Source organism: Ambystoma mexicanum, chromosome 3q (genome assembly GCF_040938575.1).
Source record: "Ambystoma mexicanum isolate Mex_15411 chromosome 3q, UKY_AmexF1_1, whole genome shotgun sequence".
Lineage (NCBI taxonomy): Eukaryota > Metazoa > Chordata > Amphibia > Caudata > Ambystomatidae > Ambystoma > Ambystoma mexicanum.
This window is the reverse complement of record NC_090926.1, coordinates 387372215-387387134: the sequence shown is the minus strand read 5'-3', so window position 1 is coordinate 387387134 and position 14920 is coordinate 387372215. Positions and strand designations below refer to the sequence as shown.

The 14920-nt window shown below is 45.1% G+C and overlaps 1 protein-coding gene across 10 annotated transcripts in view; it reads right to left on the bottom strand.

Moving 5' to 3' along the window:
• Window positions 1–14920, bottom strand: part of CAMK2A (calcium/calmodulin dependent protein kinase II alpha) — a 605670-nt gene that overhangs the window by 437108 nt on the left and 153642 nt on the right. For 5 of the 10 annotated variants that reach the window (XM_069654060.1, XM_069654051.1, XM_069654052.1 and 2 more), the window contains exon 2: window positions 1581–1687. In XM_069654060.1, coding sequence (XP_069510161.1) covers window positions 1581–1687 — 107 coding nt within the window. The remainder of the gene's footprint in view (window positions 1–1580; window positions 1688–14920) is intronic. The other 5 variants (XM_069654056.1, XM_069654059.1, XM_069654058.1 and 2 more) reach the window with 1 other exon arrangement.

The following is a 14920-nucleotide window of genomic DNA, read 5'->3' as shown; positions in this document are numbered from 1 at the left end:
GCATGAACTACTGCTTATTGTTCACCAGATTGCCCTACTTTATTCTTTGCTAATAATAAAGTAGTACTTTGCCATATTCTTTGATTCTGTCCGGTTATTTGGGTACAAGATTGTTATTGGTAATTCCATCTAGAACATGAGATGCTTCAAGGTGCTAGAGCACATTTTGGTAGCAGTGCAGATGGTTCTGGTCTAATCGAGACAAGCCATCAAAATAATAGCAAAATATAACGTGACGACTCTGGTGGCGCAGGAGCTGCAAATCATCCACGCGCCTGGGATCCTGTTTTGGTGTTTTACTTTTCCTAGAATACTATACATCCCTCCTGAGGTTCTGACTGCACCTCCTCACAGCTTGGGGTGTTGTTTATTTACCTACCCGTTGACTGCCCATGGCCATCTTAAAATCTATAGCCATTCCCACCCACTACCTGCCCATCCTTGTCCAAAACATATTCTCACTGGGATCTCTTTGCGCTTGCTCTGTCAATCAGCAATATCAAACCTTGTTTTGTGAAGGGCCTGCCAGTGTTATTTCAAAGTGGTCTGCTGAGAGTTAATGGCTTCATTGCAGTTGAATGTGTGTTATTGTTCTACTAAACATGTCTTAACCCAGTGTGCCATCCCCCACTTGTTTCATAAGCAGTACTTGAGTCCTTGCATCTGAAGGTCTGTTAAAAGCAAGTTGTGGCAGAGCCAATAATGTTGGCCTGTGTATACGTATTAGGCAGGCATTTGCCAGGCACTGTTATCATTTCCCCAGGTACCTGCTTCATTGAGCTATTGTCATTTTATGGCCAGGTAGTACTATCACGACAGTGTCTGGCAAATGCCTAACCCATTCCTACACAAAATACAAAATCGTTGGCTTTGCCGATGCTTGTTCCACGAGGTGACCTTTCAGGGAATTACAACCCTTTCCCTGCACTGACAAGTTGGGCAAAAGAATGGAACTGGATGTGACGAAATGGCTTCTGCTCTGCAGTAGTAGAGGGGTGACTATGGGATAAAACTCACAGTCAGCCTCACACTACTTCTAAACCAGAGATTCCCAATCATAAGAGTGAAGCAGGCCCAGCCCAACAGAGACACCACCTCCATCATTCAGAAAAGCTCAGGCTATGTGGCAGTCGCAGCTGCAGTCACTCATACACTGAGAGTAAACACACCGAGAACAGAAAGAGAGGTGATGAGGCTGGGAAGAGGTACGAAAGGGGCAGGAAAGAATGTAGAGAGTGGCGGGGAGTAAATGTGAGGCAAGCGCGGGAAAGTCTTTTAAAAGAAAATACAAATATGAGAACTGCAGACGTGTGGGGAGAAGAAAAGAGAAGCAAGCAAGGATAAGGGGTGCACAGTGGGGGAAGTACATATGGGTGCATTGAGCGCCAATTACAGAGGGATCAGCGCTTAGGCTGGTGGCCCAACCAGCAGGGAGGTGCAGGAGTCGAGGCGGGGCAAGATGAGAGGAAGAATAAAGGTTTTAGAAGCAGAGGACTGGAGCACGAGATTTTGCAGTTGCCAGGTGGAGTAGGTGGTGTGACTCTAGCATGCTAGAATGGTAAAGGTTGAAGGTGCAGGACCTTGTATCATACCTCTTGCAGTCAGCTTCTTGGTGTTGATGATCTTGGCTGCGTATTCTTGACCAGAGAGCACTTTCAGGCACCGGCGCACAATAGAGAACGCGCCCCTGCAACAAAGGAGAACACGTAAGGAACAAACAAAGCTGCAGAGTTCCAAAATACTTGACATGAGGACCTGCTAGAAGGTTTCCTGGTCATCTAGTTCACGCCAGTGGCCCTACCACAAAAATGGTTCAACTTTACATGTCACTTGTTTTATCATGAATGAAGTGGAATAATCCAAGTCACACTTGCCACAGGCCCAGTAGCCATCACTGGAAGTTTACCTCAGGTTCACAGCCGCATGAGCAATGCATTGTGGGTATGCAAATTAGCCCAAAAGCAGGCCTTTAGCTCCAGAAAATGACCTTTGTCTTAGAGGGCAGTGCTATGTTATCAATAGTTTCTTCAACCCAAGAGAGACCCATTCTCATAACAGTATTGTGGGCCATTTTCAGAAAGAGAGAGATAGAGATAGAGAGAGAGTAATACATTATTTTGTGTGTCAGTCCTATGCAGAAAGGGGCAAACCTGGTTGCAATTTGATCAGAGGCTTAAGGGGTCCTCTATAACAATAATCACAAAGTACATTTCGAGTTGTATTTTTGGTAAAGAGTAATGAAAAGTATTACATGGAGTTAAGTTTCTGATTTAATGTGATATGGTTAGCATGATCTACCTTTCTCATAACAAAAAAGAACAGAAGCAATAGCAATGGCACTAAATAAAGCATAATAGCAATTCCAAATGTTCCCAAGAATTTATATTAAAACATAAATACACTTTTAAAATCAACAAACAAAATAACAGTAATTAACATATCAAAATAAAAAATTCATCATAGCGACATAGTTCTTTTCCTCCTAAAATAAAAGAAGTACTATGGACATGACATTAAAGCACCATTACATGGATGCAATCATCATAAGAACAGGAGTAAATATATCAGAATTAAGAATCAGCATGAAGACTTTCCCTCCTGAACCGACAAATACAACCAGGGGTGGACTGGGTACCAACTTAGGCAATGAAAATCATTTTCAAACTGTCCCCATATTACAAATTGTCAGCAGGCTCAACCCGTTTCCTATGGGAACATTTGGAAATACCACACAAAAGAACCCAATGGGGCGGAAACTTACCTGGAAATCTCCAAAGTTCCCTATGGGCCAATCCAACCTTGAATACAACTGTGAGCATGCATAACACTAAAACACCCTGGAATCAGCAAGTTCCACTCCATTTTAATAAGATCAATTTTACTTAAAAATTGTGATACCTCTAGTTTCATTGAGCAAGACTCCACGCAGAGGGTGGGTTGGCCTACGCAGAGTTAAAAGTATGGGGTGGAACATGAAGGCAAATTGTGGGCGTGTCGAGGGACGGCCCGCACAAGTCAATCGCACGCCCACAACTGCACTGAACCAAGCTTATTCATGGATGTTACCGCGCAACCTCCCGTCGGAGAAATCACCAGGCAGAGCTTCTGAGTCAACTGCCTGTAACAAAGCAAATTCCAGGGCATCCAAGGTCCAGGGATGAATATTGGTTTCTAAACCATCAGGCCCACACCTCTAGTACACCAGAAGGGATCTGAACAGATTGGAACACAAGTAAATTATAGACCTCTTTGTCCAATTTTGATAAAGTGGACGGTACGGCAGGCTTATCTCTGCAAGGTCGTGTATCGCTGGTTAGTCGCAACACAGCGAAAATACAATTATTACCCAAGGATAAAAGGAACTGTGCAGTCATGGTTCTATAAACATATCTAATGTATTGTTATCATAACAGACATTTCTAGCACACTACAAAATACAACCCACCCTGTAAAGGGACACAGAGGAGAGACAGTTTCACAAAGGAAAGGGATGCACTTTGGCTACTGACAGAAGGGTTGTCAGTAAAGCAATCAGTCTTAACTGTTCAACGTTATTTGGTTTCAGTACCAAGGGAGCAACTCGGTTGTAAATGTCATTAGGGGCCTTCAGAGAAGGACCAGAGGGACAGAACCACAATGTAGCTTGTGCTTGAGATGAGCTTTATGCTCGACAGCATCGAGTCGGTTAAAGGACGCTTTACATCTCCTGCGACAGAGTTCAAGATGGGAAACAGGTTAGGGTATCAGGCGGCAGGCAGTTCAGCAAGCAAGTCTGGACGGATGGCTGCAAGCTGGCCTACATGGCGGCTCGCGGTCAAGAATCATTGTCTCTGTGCTGGTTGCTGGATCTGGAATGCTGGTCGAGGCATCTTGGATGGCTTTGGTGACTGCAGTGTGACAACAGTAATTGGTGCAGCCAGTCGCGGTTTGATGGCTCGACTGCCCCAAAAATGTAATTAAAAGATGGATGCTGGTAGATGCTTGTTGTGGCACTCTTAGCTTCTTCAGTGGGCTTGTGTCCTCCTTTAAGGTGAATTGCCCAAAACTGAGGAGAGTGTTTGCAGGCAACGGCATTGTCCTTTGTTCAGAGACTCTCTGGCACTTCCCACCTAGGAATATTGCTGGCAGAACCTAGCAGGGCACGCTGTGTGCTAGCTGGGTACGTGTTCTGGAGCTGCTGGATGGTTCCTCTGAGTCTGGTATCTCCCTCTGTTCACTGGGAGATGTTAAGAGGAGGGATCTTGCTTCCCTCTTGGAAATCCATGCCTTCCTTCACTGGCAGAAGCTGTAAGGCAGACTGTACATTCAGCCAGGTTCCAAATGAGTCCTTCTGACTCCTTTCTAAGTCATCTGATGATCTGCCAAAAGAGGGCCTCATCCCTCTTTTAAAGTCAAATGGGCCCCAGCGATTGGTGAAGGCTGAGCCTACCTTAATGAACCAATCCCCACCAACAATCTTCTGTTATGCGTGAGGTCATAACCAGAGTGCTTTGCAACAGGAAAAGTAAGGGGTGATAATATGTACTATTAAGTCCCACCCATATTCCTGTCTGTTGTGGATCAAAGTATCTCTCTGGTAAATTGAACTCTCAGTGGCTCCTGATCAAAGCGCAGGTCTCCCTTGAAGTTTGTGGTGAGAACAGACTTTCTGTCTCTATCAAATCACATACTTCTTCCCTCTGAAAGGGAGTGCCCTCCAGGGGTTGCCTACTGTAAACAGTTTTCCCAGACATGACATTCACTGCCCTTCATAGAGAGAGGTGGGAACTAGCTTCAAGTTGACAAATCGTATATCAAATAGCTGTTAGTTTCCTGTCTACTTTTGTCAGTTCTGCAGTCAGGCCTCTCGCAGGCCTGTTTCAATTAACTCTCACCAGTATACGCTGCCACCAGCAGAACTTTTGACAATAGACAGGGCAGATCCATGGAGCCTTTGATATTTAATTAGGCTGATCATGACAGGAGGAAGGTGTTGCCCTCCCCCTTCCTGAGATGCTTTGATATACAGAAGGCTGCCACATTCCAGCTGAACATGACAGGGGGGACTGTGCCTGAGACTGTATCCACCCAGATTACACGTGACTATGTGTTTGTTGTGCTGCGAGCATATGAAAATGTGTGTGGTTTAGCCTCGCACATTTTCCAGAGGTTGATCTCCCAGCATTCCATTTAATTACAAAACTTCAAAAAAGCCCAGGCGAATGCACACTTCCCAGGCAGATGGTTGGATACCTCACACCGCCACCCGAAGGCAGGCGTAAAGACCCATGCGCATAGGAATCAACCCACAAAGGTAAGCTCTGAACTTGGATTTAGTGCTGCGTTCATGCAGTTGGGGTTCTGATTGAAGTTAGTGGTGCGTGTAATCTGTGTAACGGGGTGCAGACAGGGTTTACAGGGATTGGCACACATAATTACCAGGAAATGACTACTTTATGATACATGATAAGCATGATGAGGGGGTGCTGGGAATAGTTATGCGGGACCCTACGCAGTGTCGCCGGGGTGCTGCCTTGGTTGTAGGGGTTCACATGCAGTATTGCTGGGGTGCATTATTTTTCAGTCGAGGAGTGCTCAAAGATCTGTATAAGCGGCTGGTATTGCTATACGTGGGGGCTTATAGTGGAAGTTCCGGGCACTATGTGTGCATAGGGTTACTTTTCGGGAACAATTCCATGAATGTTCAGAGCACACAGAAATTCTTATGCACGCATGGACGCAAAAAGTCGATTTGGGAGCGCATGCTTTGCGGGATCAATGAACATTTCTCCATGAATCAGGCCCTAAATATGGCAGAGTATTTATACACTATGGGGGTCATTACGAGGTAGGCGGTAAGGGGTTAGCGGCACCGGTAATTGTGCTGGAGACGTCAACCCTTTACCGCCCCATTACGAGTCTGCTTGCGGGAACCCGCTAAGGACGCCTGGTTTTCCCAGGAGCCCTTAGCGGGTCCCGCAAGCAGACCAGGGTGCTAACAACGGGCCTGTTATTAAGGTGTTGTTAGCATCCTCCCCATTCCCATTGAGCCCTAATGGGGCTCGAATGGGAATGGGTTCTTTGAATGAGGAATTAACCGGCCCTCCAAGGGCGGAATGGCCCCGTTATTCCTCATTCAAGGAACCCGGACCCGGTACCCCTTAAGGGGGCAGTCATGCCGCTAATAGCGGCATGGTTACCTACTACCTCTTAATGACCCCCTATGAGCATGAAATCATTTAATTGATTGTTGTTTACGAACCACTGGGCCTTATATGTTTTGGACGTGGGTGTTCTTTTTGATTATATTTCTGTTTGGCAACCACTACAAGTTTCATAGAGGCATTGGACCTCATTAGGACACTGCAGTGATGGTATGAACGTTGCCGGTAAGGCCCCGGCACCGTTCATACCATCCCGCCACATTACGGGTTCTGCTCGCGGGTTCCTGACAGCCCGCCAGGTCTTACCTGGCGGGCTGTGAGGCACCTGCGAGCAGAGCTTGTGATTGCACCGTTATAAATGGTGCCGGTGCAACCATGCTCCCCACCCCCATTCTGCCGTATGTGGCAAAATGGGGATCGGGAGCCTGTCAATACCGCCACCCGCGAATGGGCAATTACCTGTCAATTCAACTCATAATGGGCCGGATTATTGCCCAATCGCGGGTCGGGGGACGTTGCTCATAATGAGGCCCAAGGTGCGCTAAATAAAATAATTACATGTAATCATAATCCCCTAAAAAGGTGAACATGAAATGTCAGCCAAAGCGGGGGCGAGCTTCCCCGCAGTAACCACATAACATCCCTCCAAAACCAAGATGATTTATCCTCCGAAAGGAGGGCAGCAATGCACATGATAGTTCTGTGCGACGCTGTCCCGCTTCTCCCCATCCCACCTTTTGCCCTGTTTTCCTCTTCACTGCCTTGTTTTTGGACACGGGACCAGCACCTTAAATCCATTGTGGTGTGAATTGCACAGTTTAAAAGTGCTATAAAACAACATAACAAACACATCGGCCCTCATTACAAGTCAGGCGGTGGACCATGGTGCTATTAGCACCATGGTCCATGGCCGGATTCCGCCATGGTGGATGGCGGAATTACCGCCCCATTCCAAGGTGAGTGGGGCGGTAATTCCCCATTCACCATTTGCCCTTCCCCATTCCCATTTTTGCCCCATAGGGCATAATGGGGATGGGGAAGGCGCTAATTACGGCACCGTAAAAAAAAAGCAGGCGTTAAAGTGTGAATCAGGCGTTAAGGGTTAACGGCGCCGACGGCGCCGTTAATCCCTTAACGCCTGACTTGTAATGAGGGCCATCCAGTTTGGAAAAAAATGGTGCCAAATATGTACCCACACTCATATTCACCCAGTGGCATGTGATCCGCAACCCACCTCTAACACACCTCACATAAACTTCAGACTAATTCCTAGGTTGCAAAATCTCAGTATTCTGAGTCTGCCTAATCCCCGTTTGCCCGATCACAGCATAGTTACATTATGTTCGCAAAGTATTTTTGCACTCCCAGTTTATCAATCCCAATAAGATGAGGCCAGATGTGGATGCTTTTTTTGTGCTGCACTAGGGAAGTGTGGGGGAGGGGGGTGTGCTGTGCAGGCTTGCAGACACATCATTTTGTTATTTCGGTGTAGGGCAAATGTGTTGCCTTAAAGCCTCACATGTCTGCCACTTATGCAAGTGTATGTTCTGTATACCACTGCGTCAGAAATATAATGCATTTGAAGGGGTGGTGCTTGAAAATATGGCGCAGGTGTCATTTTCATGGCACTCTGCTGTTGCTAAGAACATCACAACATGGGGCTAGGATAAGCTTGTAGTGTTCCAAACACCTGAAAAAGCAGTGTAATGCAGACATCTCTGGTACTTTACCCTTCCATCAGAATACTGGTGTAACGTCAAAATAGTGGCGAGTTTTTACAATCCGTTTTGTAGTGGTTTGTACAACACAAGTAGACTCCCAGTGTGCACAGACCCTTGTATATTCCTATTGGGGACAATCTCCATGTATTCACAGTTTTCACAAATCTGCTATATTCCAAATGTGAAAATGTCAGTTACACTGAATGGTTGCAGTTCCTGTACAATTTCAGTGCTTTCCAGTTTGCACAATCCTAGTAAACAATAGGCGTCAGATAATCTCAGTGCATTGCTCATGCACAGTTTGCACAATTTCACTGCACTTCCACTATGCAAAATCTCTGCTGCATTTTCAGAACCTCAGTGCACTAAGTGGAAATCCAAGAGTCCTCCAACAATTATAGTGCCCTTATACCACCAGTTTGACAGTCTTGGGGCAATTTTACCGCCAGTTTGACAGTCTTAGGGCCATTATGCCACCAGTTTGACAGTCTAGGGGCCATTTTACCGCCAGTTTGACAGTCTTGGTGCCATTATGCCACCAGATTGACAGTCTAGGGGCCATTTTACCGCCAGTTTGACAGTCTTAGGGCCATTATGCTACCAGTTTGACAGTCTAGGGGCCATTTTACCGCCAGTTTGACAGTCTTGGTGCCATTATGCCACCAGATTGACAGTCTTGGTGCCATTATACCGCCAGTTTGACAGTCTTGGGGCCATTTTACCGCCGGTTCGACAGTCTTGGTGCCATTATGCCACCAGTTTGACAGTCTCGGTGCCATTATACTGCCAGTTTGACAGTCTAGGGGCCATTTTACCGCCAGTTTGACAGTCTTGGTGCCATTATGCCACCAGTTTGACAGTCTCGGTGCCATTATACTGCCAGTTTGCGAGTTGCAGTGACATAATGCCACCAGTTTGACAGTCTCAGTGTAGGCCGCACAATCCCAGTAACTGTCCATATTTCACAATCACAGACTATACTCTCTTTTCTAGCATACTTCAATCACAGCGTGCCAGTCACAATGCAACGACACATTGAACCATCCCAGTACACTCCCAGTTTACTAAGTCCCAGTTCCCTTTCACTCTAACAATTCCAGCAAACTCTAAAAGCCTAGATTCACGCAGCGTTTTCCAATGGGGTTTTTCCATATAAAATGCTTCCGTGAATTAGGCCCTAAATGCGGGACTAGGGAAGGTTTACGGCTAGCGCACCACAGACCCCCGGTGTGCATGGTCTTTCTGTTTGCATGATCTCACAATAAGTTCAAAGTGACGTTGCACTGCTGAAAAGTGACTTTGCAGTGCAGACAAAAACCCTGATTCATGGAACTGTGTAAAGTGTATTTTTGCAGTGCAAAGCCCGTGCAAAGTCAGTGCATAGTCATTTTTGCAGCACATAATGTATTTATTTTCATTATTATTATCTTCAATGGCCAAAAACCTGGTCAGCAGAGCCTGTAGCATCACTCTCCTCAATAGACTGTCTCTGCTATCCCCATGCTTTCTTGGACCTCTAGAAATGCTATTAATCGGAATTGAGGCAAAAAGAGTGTTCCTCGTATCCTCAATTTATGCAGAAAGATGGAAGGATGGGAAAAGCAGGGTAGCACCCTGGGGAGAGGGTTGCTCCTGCCTGGCCAATCAGGCTTTGTTTCCGGGTCTTTAAAATTCTCTTTGTCTGGAAGCAAGCAGGGCCGGGGCCTTAAGGAATGGAAAACCAGGTCAACCATGAGATACAGGAGTGAATCTGTGCTCTCAGCAGGGCCGCCTAAAGACGAGTGGGGGTCCATTTCAAAATGAGGCATGAGCAATTAGGCCGCCTTATCTTATAGGCTTGCCGAACACCCTGTTCTCCAACCTCAAAAATATGTGACAATTGCAAAGCACTAAGGCTCACTGCATGCCAGTCTTGCATTGTGTGCACTACTGTTTCATTGTGTACATGTACTCGCTGAGCACATTTAAGGAAATTTTGTGTAGTCAGAAATAAATGTAAGATCTTAAAACCTCGTTTTCTAATCTTCTCAAAATGACTTGTAATGATGGTACAGTCCCTAAATCGTGGGTTTCTCACACTGTTATTGTTAGAACAAATATCTTCTTACGCAAACATGCCTATCACCCTGTTTTTGAATACCATTACAAGAAATGGCTAGATCATTTCTCCAATAGTTCTAAATGTTGGCTCGAATTAATGAAAGAAATGCGATCACACTTTATCAAAGGATGTCAAGTGCTAAGCGGCTTTTGATTTGGAATAAATTCAAGTAGGTCAACCGTGGATTAGTCGATGTTATGGACAGTCTCATTTTCGAGGAGTGTCAAACACATGTCATTCTCCCCCTATATTTGCCTAGGCCATTGGTAGAACATAAATAACGCAGAGTGGAAGATAAGGGAAGGTGCCCCCAGAAGGCCCATCAATGCTGGGTGATCTTTGGGTAAATACTCTGAGTAGCTGAGCCTTAGTGAGGATACCCATTGTATCCTAATGCCAACCCTCTCAACACTTTCTAAGCCAAAAGAAGATCCCTTGTAGTCCGACATGAGGCAGTCTACCCATGCCCACTCTAACATCCCAGTGGCCCTGTGGCCTTCAAGGCTTCCCATTCAATCCAAAAGGGGAAAGGCCATCATTTACCTTTGGCCGTGTCCCTGCTGCCTTGCAGTCCTAGCAGGGAAGGGCTACATGTCTCTGAACCAGAGTTGAAAGGCTAGGTATGCATGCTCCAACTGGCTATTTCTGCCTCGTCCTACAGGGGGCGCAGTTTGAATCCTTCTGCAGTCCCATCATGCCAAGCCCTAAGGGCAGCTTAAATTACTTAATAGTTAGTCTGGTAATTGAAAGTTCTCTTTCACTGTACCCCGTGATTGAAAGGTCTGTATCTTCCTACCCGTGAACTGCAAGTTCTCTCTCACCATACCCAGTGATTGAACGTTTTCTCTCACTGTAGCCCATGATTGAAAGTTCTCTATCACTGTACCCTGTGATTGAAAGTTCTCTACCACTGTACCCTGTGATTGAAAGTTCTCTATCACTGTACCCTGTGATTGAAAGGTCTGTATCTTCCTACCCGTGAACTGCAAGTTCTCTCTCACCATACCCAGTGATTGAAAGTTCTCTATCACTGTACCCCATGATTGAAAGTTCTCTATCACTGTACCCTGTGATTGAAAGGTCTGTATCTTCCTACCTGTGAACTGCAAGTTCTCTCTCATCTGTCACTGTACCCCGTGATTAAAAGTTCTCTATCACTGTACTTGGTGACTGAAAGGTCTCTGTCTTCCTACCCATGAATTGAAGCGTCTCTAACACCATACCCAGTGATTGAAAGGTCTCTATCATTTCGTAAGGCTTTAGTCGACATAGTCATTAGCCACAATACATAACAATTCATAACATTGCATAAAAAGATAAAATAGGCAAACATCATGGTAAGATCAATATTGAATAGATATGTCAACAAAATGTTTAAAAAGCTGCACCATTTTAAGACAGAGCAACATGAGAAAATACAGTTAATACTTAACATTCAGTGCATAAGGAACATGCTTATTAAATGTCAATTTTGCCATTTCATAAATTCAAAGGCCTATTGATTACAGGATTAAATTCCAATCCAAAATCAATGGACTATATGGGCCAGTGAAATGTTCCTTAGTTGGCTAGCCCATCAACTGGTCCCCCCACGTCATCATTGCCCTGGACCTTATGGACCAAGCCTGGGACAGGTAAGATGCCACAAAGTAAACGTTGTTTATTTCAAGGGAGTAGCGAAACAATAGTAAAGCACCCCTTGTTCGACGTATACCACACCATTAGGTTAATGCCATTGCTTCCTCAGCTGCTTACCACTCCAAACTAATTAATGCTGTGAGGCCTTTCTTATCACAAGACAACTGCATCACCATTGCAAGGGCCATTATAGGATCTAGGCTAGATTACTGTAACATACTCTATGCCGGCACCTCCCAAAAAAACTTCAAGTTGCTCAAAATAATGCCTTGAGGGCCGCAACGGGTATAGATCGCAGAGAGCACATCTCTGCAGTGAGAAGGCAGGTCCATTGGCTGCCTGTCAAAGAAAGGATCATTTTCAAAACACTGGCCATTGCACACAAATGCATCCATGGACTGGCACCTACCTACTTAGCTCAGAGGATCACCATAAAAACACCCGTCAGACGGTCCAGGTCTGCGTATGCCAATCGCCTCACTGTTCCCCACACACAAAGAGTCAGAGCTGGTGGCTCCAGTTTCCCTACCTTGGCTGCAAGTCACTGGAACACCCTCCCTGCCCAACTCAGGATGATCGAATCACACACAACCTTCCGGAAAGCCCTGAAGACTAAGCTTTTTGCCTAAAATTGCCTCCCCCTATTGTCTCAGTTTACGACTGTCTATGCTTACTGCACCTGACTTGTAACCTACTGTATTCGATGTAACTGTTTTATTAATTGTAATGGGCCGCTATCTTGTAACCCTCAAGCAAGCCTGCATACGTATTCTTCTCACCGCCTCTATGCCCATGGGTTGCAGCACGCTATACAAATACTAAAATAAAATAAAATAAATTACAAAATGACTTATTCCTCACAGCTGCATACCTCTGGCAAAAAAACTGAAAGTGGCAGAGAGTCTCTTTAGCTAGGCCACAGGCTTGGCAAATATAATTTCGTGCCATATCCCATTTGCATGTTTGGTAAGCCAGATTTAGTTGGCCCAACCTAAATCTTGTATAGAAATAACAGGCATTGGGTGGGATAACCACACCCAGATAGGTCGCAAACCCCGGAAGCAGTTTACATTCTAGATAGAAATTGCCTATAACCAGCCTGCTACAGGTATTAGTCATATCTACTATGGCAACCGCTTGCACCATGTTCTTTAACCTATCAACAGAGCCCACTGGGATATTTGTGGGATCGTCCTAGTAAGCCTCCAAATTATAGCTCAACGGAAAGCCTTTTACATGGACAAACCATGCCAAGGATCTCCCACCCTCGCATTCGTATTATGGTCTCACGATAGACCCTTAGCTCTGGTGTTGTCCAAACCCTTATCCACTGCAGAATTGACTCAAGGGTGACATCAACTTCTATCAACATGAGGCCAAGCTCAAGATAGATTGGTGTGCCCGGGCAGGATTGTGGTAACCCAAGGAAACACTTAAAGAATCCCCTCTCCACCAAACCCATTTTTCCGGCAGCAGCATACCCCCATGTCTCACTGCCATACGTGCCGCCGCCTTTGCTTGAGCAGTATACATGGTGCGTGCAAGTGTGAAAGCCCCCCGTCCATGTGCAAGAAAGAATCTCCAAATTGCACCACTATATTTGTCCAAGGTTGCACACGATTTCGTTAACTGTTTGGTCCATGTACCCTTGTCATAAAGTCTCACACCAAGATAATGAATGCTCCGAACTTGGTTCAAAGGGATACTGTTAATGTACAATTTGATTTTAGTGTGCTTTTTAAATTTAGGCAAGAAAAACAACGTTTTGGTTTTCCCTATGTTGACCACCATTTGGAGATCAGAGCTTTTCTCAACAAAAGCCCCTAAGGTAACCTACAGCCCATTAGCCGATGTTGCCAAGAGGGCTGCGTCATCTGCAGAAAAGGAGAATAGGGATGATTCCAGCCCCATCTTGGGGTCTCTATCTCTGTACCCGTGAACTGAAAAGTCTCTATCTCTATACCCAGTGACTGATATAACTTGATCTTCTTACCTGTGAATTGAAAGGTCTCTAACACCATACCCAGTGATTGAAAGTTCTCTATCACTGTAACCAGTTATTTAAAGGACTCTACCACCATACCTAGTGATTTTTAAAGTTCTCTATGTTCCTACCCGTGAATTGAAAGGTCTCTAAGACAATACCTAGTGATGGATAGTTCTTTATCACTGCACCCGGTGATTGAAAGGTCTCTATCTCTGTACCGTGAACTTAAAAGTCTCTACCACCATACCCAGTGATTGAAAGTTCTCTATCACTACAACCAGGTCTTTACTACCATACCTAGTGATGGAAAGTTCTTTATCACTGTACCCAGTGATTGAAAGGACTTGATATCCGTACCCATGAATTGAAAGGTCTCTAACACAATACCCAGTGATTGAACGTTCTCTATCACTATAACCAGTGATTGAAATAACTCTATCTTCCTACCTGTGAATTGGAAGGTCTCTAACACCATACCCAGTGAATGAAAGTTCTCTATCACTATAACCAGTGATGGAAAGAACTCTATTTTCCTACCTGTGAATTGGAAGGTCTCTAACACCATACCCAGTGAATGAAAGTTCTCTATCACTATAACCAGTGATGGAAAGAACTCTATCTTCCTACCTGTGAATTGGAAGTTCTCTATCACTATAACCAGCGATGGAAAGAACTCGATCTTCCTACCTGTGAATTGAAAGTTCTCTATCACTATAACCAGTGATGGAAAGAACTCGATCTTCCTACCTGTGAATTGAAAGTTCTCTATCACTATAACCAGTGATGGAAAGAACTCTATCTTCCTACCTGTGAATTGAAAGGTCTCTAACACCATACCCAGTGATTGAAAGTTCTCTATCACTATAACCAGTGATGGAAAGAACTCTATCTTCCTACCTGTGAATTGAAAGGTCTCTAACACCATACCCAGTGATTGAAAATTCTCTATCACTATAACCAGTGATGGAAAGAACTCGATCTTCCTACCTGTGAATTGAAAGGTCGCTAACACGATACCTGGTGATTGAAAGTTCCCTGTCACTGTACCTAGTGAATGAAAGGTCTCTATATCCGTACCTGTGAATTCAAAGGTCTCTAGCACAGTTACATGTGGCTGATGGTTCTCTGTCGCCGTAGCCAGTCCTCGAGGTGAATGGTTCTCAATCCCTGTGCCACTTCCCCTTATCTCATCAAGTCTTCGGGACTGGAAGTTTGCAGAATTTAGAGGGGCTTGTGAGACTAGGGAATGTGACAGTAGGGGCGTTCAGAGTAGAAGTCTGGAGGAGGAAGTGTGTGTTGCAAGATGAAAATAACAAAGACGTTGGCAGAG